This window comes from Carcharodon carcharias, chromosome 11, assembly GCF_017639515.1.
Source record: "Carcharodon carcharias isolate sCarCar2 chromosome 11, sCarCar2.pri, whole genome shotgun sequence".
In the NCBI taxonomy this organism is placed as follows: domain Eukaryota; kingdom Metazoa; phylum Chordata; class Chondrichthyes; order Lamniformes; family Lamnidae; genus Carcharodon; species Carcharodon carcharias.
In genome coordinates, this window is record NC_054477.1 from 102,589,377 (window position 1) to 102,594,606 (window position 5,230).

The 5,230-nt window shown below is 44.9% G+C and overlaps 1 protein-coding gene across 4 annotated transcripts; it reads left to right on the top strand.

Annotated features, from left to right (window-relative positions):
- Positions 1-530: 530 nt before the first annotated feature.
- Positions 531-4,700, top strand: LOC121283821 (protocadherin-20). 4 transcript variants are annotated; one of them, XR_005944394.1, is made up of 3 exons: positions 531-675; positions 880-3,884; positions 4,165-4,700. XR_005944394.1 is itself a non-coding variant. In XM_041198587.1 (2 exons), exons 1-2 carry the CDS (start codon positions 628-630, stop codon positions 3,490-3,492), a joined length of 2,661 nt encoding a protein of 886 aa, XP_041054521.1. In that variant the 5' UTR covers positions 531-627; the 3' UTR covers positions 3,493-4,157. The 4 variants fall into 4 exon arrangements, 1 of the variants encoding a protein (XP_041054521.1); XR_005944393.1 differs by having other exon boundaries at positions 4,343-4,700; XR_005944395.1 differs by having other exon boundaries at positions 883-3,884; positions 4,343-4,700.
- Positions 4,701-5,230: the final 530 nt, after the last annotated feature.

Consider the following 5,230-nt stretch of genomic DNA (forward strand, 5'->3'; position numbering starts at 1 on the left):
CTTTTTTTTAATTACCAGGGAACTTGCTTTCCCCATGCAATGCCGCGACCAATCAGAATCAGCTAGCCAACCAATCAGCACCTTTTTCTCCTGTAGTATTAATTATTGTGATGGTTTGAAATTGGGCATTCTTGTGTTTGTCCTGATGAGTGCAAGATGAAAAGCTTCAGCAAAACGTCTCTCTTTTCATCAATATTCAAGCTCTGTATTACAAGTACGCTTTGCTATGTTAAAAGCTCTACATAAATGTAAGGTTTTGTTTTTGTATAATTTAACTGTCGCTATATACTTTACATGTCCCTATATTGTTAGACTGTTCCTATTTAGTGTAACTATCCCAATATAGTTGGATAGTTCTTATGCAGTTTGACATTTGGTATGTTTTTACATGCCGCTATATCGTGTACTTTGAGCTTCGTGCTTCAGTCCAGCAGATATTGGCTTGCTGACTAAATGTGAGCAAGATTTGCATAATAAGAGTGGGCGTGGCGGCTGGTGACGAGCAGCATCAATCTCCCCATTCACTAATCCGGGGTGAGAATGAGAAGCCCGGGAGGAAAGGAGAGTGCACCGAAACTCAGCCAGAGTACAGCAAATCGCTCCTAATCCCTGGAAGCCCAGGTCAGAATGGAGCAGAGCCGGAGTCGATGTCCCGTCCACCATCTAAAGATCCAGGTAAGAAGCCAGTGTTCATGTAAACCGAATATTTAGACCATCCTGAAGCAAACTAGTTTTTGAGGAATTGGATGACAGTTTACAGCGTCAACACGTTTGTCCCACTCCCACTGAACTGTTGCCGAAAGTGTCAGGATAATTGTAATGTCATTTTTGCCAGCTGAACTAACTTCCTGAATCACTGTTAATGTATTTCTTTTGCAGCAGGGCATGCTCCTGTATGTACTTTTCCTTGCCAGCTGTAGCCTGGCATCCGAGCTGGTTTACCGAGTGAAGGAAGAGTCACCGAGCGGGACCTTCATCGGGAACCTGGCCATCGACCTGAAGTTGGGAAGCTCGGCGGAGACGGGAGTCACCTACAACCTGGCGTCGGAGCCCGGGCACGGGCGCTTCGTGGATCTGAACCGGGACACGGGCGAGTTGCGGACCTCGGCCTCGGTGCTGGACCGGGAGGAGCTGTGCCCCGAGCCCTGGCAGGGAGCGGAGTGCTTTCTGCTCTTGGATGTCATCGTGCTGCCTGCCCGCCTCTTCAGGCTGCTCAAGCTCAGGGTGCTGGTGGAGGATGTGAACGACAACCCGCCGCGATTCCCGGCCGCCAGTATCGGCGTATCCGTGGCGGAGAACGCCGCGCCGGCCTCCCGTTACCCGCTGGAGCCTCCGGCCGAGGACCTGGACCCGGGCGCGAATGGTTTGCTCACCTACCGGCTGGAAGGTGCCGAGGCCGCCTTCTCCCTGAGCAGCGAGCAGCCTGGGGGCGCTCAGCCGCTCCCCTTCTTAGTGCTGGAGCTGCCCTTAGACCGGGAGCTCCGGGATGTCTATGTGATGAAGTTAGTGGCCGTGGATAGTGGATCTCCCCGGCTCTCCGGTACCGCCACCCTCACCGTTTCGGTCACCGATATTAACGATAACTGCCCCGAGTTCCCGGAGCCGGAGCTCAGCTTCAGCCTTTACTCCAACATTTCTGTGGGCACCGAAGTGACCCGGCTCCGGGCCCGGGACCCTGACCTCGGCTATAACGCTCACATCGTCTACTCGTACGGAGACCGGGTCCCGAAAACTTCCACCCAACTCTTCAGCCTGGACAGGAGCTCCGGCACCATCCGCCTGGCCTCCCCCATCCCGGCGAGCGGCGCCCTGCTTCACCGGCTCACCGTGCTCGCCACCGGCACCGGCTGCATCCCCGTCACCGCCGCCGTCCAAGTGAGCATCTTGCCCGTTATGTCCGGCCCCCCTGCGCTGAGCCCCCGCTACATCGCCCTCCAGGCCGAGGGGGTGGTTTATCTGAGGGAAAGCGAGCCCGCCCGGACCCCCATCGCCTTCTTCACCGTCACCGAACACGAGCAGCAGCGGCCGGTCCGCTGTTACCTGGAGGGAGGAGCCGCTTTCCGCCTGCTGCCTTACCGGCCTTTTCAAGACGAGTACCTGCTAGAAACAGCGCAGCCTCTGGACTATGAGGTCCAGCAGGTGCATGAAGTGACTGTAGTGGCAGAGAACGCCAAAAAGTTAACTCTCAGGACCCACATCAAAATACAACTCATTGACGAAAACGATAATTCCCCCATCTTCACCGACTCCTTGGTAAATGTGACCATTGAGGAGAACAATCCTCCAAACAGCTTCCTCATTAAAGTGAAGGCCACAGATGCCGACAGCAGAGAAATGGGAACCATCACTTACGGTCTGGGCCCTAATGCGCCTCCCATCTTTGTTTTAGATCAATTCAGTGGGAGTTTGACAGTGTCAGCATCCTTAGATAGAGAAGAACAGGAAAAGTACAGATTCATTATCAGAGCTATAGATGGTGGGTCTCCAGCTCGGGAATCGACTGCCACCGTTCTCCTCACTGTCCTTGATGCCAATGACAACAGCCCTAGATTCATCAACAAAGACTTCAGTTTCTTTGTTCCTGAAGACTACCCAAGTTTTAGTGAGATTGGTGTGATCGGGGTTATCGATCCTGATGCTGGAAATAATGGCTGGATAGCCTTGTCCATACTCAATGGTAGTGGGCACTTTGTCATAGACACAGGCAAGGGAAACCTTATGGCAAATGCCCCCTTGGACAGGGAACAACAGAGCTCGTACATTCTGTGGGTTCAAGCTATGGATGGAGGAGAACCTGCTCTGTCTGCTATTGCTAAAGTGACAGTGCTTCTGATAGATGTCAATGATAACCCACCTTTGGTTTTGTTTCCTCAGTCTAACCTTTCTTTTCTTCTGGTACTTCCATCCACGGTTCCTGGCTCTTCAATTACCGAAGTGTATGCTGTTGATAAGGACACAGGAATGAACGCTGTCATTGCTTATAGTATCATTGGCCACAGAGGGCCCCGTCCAGAGACTTTTGTCATTAACGCAGGCACTGGTAACATTACATTGCATGAAGCTTTGGTGAAGAATGATCATGGATTATACAGATTGCTTGTCAAAGTCAGCGATCATGGATATCCAGAACCACTTCACAGCACAGTTATAGTCAACCTTTTTGTCAATGAAACATTAAGCAATGAGAGCTACATAGAAAACCTGCTGAGGAAAGATCCTGGCATCAGGATAGAGGAAAGTCCACCAGAGACGAGAACTGACCCTTTTCAAACAGAACTGGATGTGTTTCCATGTGAGACTGTGTTGATAGCACTATCAGCTTTGTGCGTTGGGCTCTTTACTTTGGTTTTTGCTTTGGTGTGCCACATTTCGTTTAGAAAAAGGAAGCACAGAAGAAAAGAATACAGTGTTGCAGAGGTTGAGATCCCATTAAAGACAACAATAGCTTCATATACATTAGAAAAGAAATCAGTGAATGATTTGGATCTATAAGTTATACAGTATAACTGATCAATTATATGATCAACCCATTGTTTACAAGTAACATCTGGACAGTACTTTGAAGTTACCAACATTTGGGTTTCAAATGTGTTTGGTATGAAGAAATTATAAGTTACAGAGTTCCAATCTGATTAACAATCAACTAATCCATTGTTTACAGGTCAAAACTACAGCATATTGAATAAGTCTAGTGTTTTCTTTACAAAACTGAACATTTTGTTTAAAAAGCATAAACTTGCACAGCTGGATCTGTGATTGATCTCAATACTTCATTTTCTTAAAAACAAAATGGCTGGACCTTGAACTCCAACGATCAAAAACAGGAGATCCAAGACAATTGTTGCTTCCTTCTTTGGCTGACCAAGGAACCAGAAAAAAATAAGGTACGACTGCAACATCTATGTTGAGAATTGCACTTAGCTTCAATAATGAGATGACCATAGATTGTCAGACTGCAATAACTCATAAGCTACTATTTCTTTTTGCATTGTACACAGCTATTGAGTTAACTTGGGTAAATCAGCCTAAGTCACAAGTTTACATTTGGTAAATGGAAAAACAAAATTGATTACAAACTACAAGAAAATACAGTTAATTGTCAGTTAATTGATCAAACCTATTTAATATTGGTATTCTTCTAATATGTTCTGTGTTTTGTTTTAGCATATGATAGCACCTTGTATCACCCTGCCAAATGTTGATGGGAGCTAAAAAGGACACTTCTTTCTCAAAAAGGACCTATAAATCCTCAAGATTGTTGTCTTTTCAGTTTTTTTTAAACAAGTATTAATTCAGTGCTTTACTTTTGAAGAATATATAAAACTGATGTCTGTCATTTCAGGCTGCCTTCAATTCCGAAGTTGTTGAGTGAAGCTACATAGATGGGACAAAGCAGCAATAGTGAACATGTAACAGCAGATGTTATATCAAGAGTCCTTTCTGACACCAAATGAGCTTTACTGAACTGAGTCAGATTCTTATGGACAAACAAAGCTCGAGCAACCTGAAATAAGTGATTAATTGATCTTGTTTCACTTTCATCCAGTTGGAATATGAAAATACAATTGAAACAGTATGGAATTATTTGACAAGATTATGGAAAACAATATGTGTGCAAATTATTTAATTTCTGAGCATTGTTTGTATAAATTCTGCAGCTAAAGCAAATTTCTTTGTAAATGACTATTTTTGAAATGATAAAAATAAACATTTGATTAAATTTTAAAAATCCATGCGTAAAATGTTAGTATAAAATTTATTTTGTTTCACAGTTAGAAATCCAGCAATCTATTAGTTTCTATTTAAGAGCTTGTATGTCTCTGTTTAGTATCAACATATGTTTGGTATTTTAAACGAAAGCAGCTGATGGAATACCAAACCATTACTCAAGTACTGTTTGTTTTATTATGTGAAATGATACAGTCAGCAATTAGTAGTAATTGCTTCTCGTCTATACTAGGTGCTGTATATACATTGAGCAGCCCCTTATTTCCACTGTAAACTTCTGTGATGGCTTTAACCAAAATAATTTTACCCTAATTTGAAAAGATAATGGCTCAGATGGGTAAACTTCCTTTCCGTCAGTACTTTGACTATTAAGCTGCAGCTGTACTTGTACTTTCACACTGATACAAAGATGTTTTGGCAGTAGTCAGATTTTAATCCTACTCTCACAGGTACTAAAGCCAAGTGACAAGAGACTCCACTGGGGTTTAGCGCCAGGTAAAAT

Coding starts and splice junctions, on each gene's coding strand:
- LOC121283821 (XM_041198587.1), top strand. CDS start 628: ATGGAGCAGAGCCGGAGTCGATGTCCCGTCCACCATCTAAAGATCCAG. Junction 676..879: donor TCCACCATCTAAAGATCCAG/GTAAGAAGCCAG, acceptor TTTCTTTTGCAG/CAGGGCATGCTCCTGTATGT.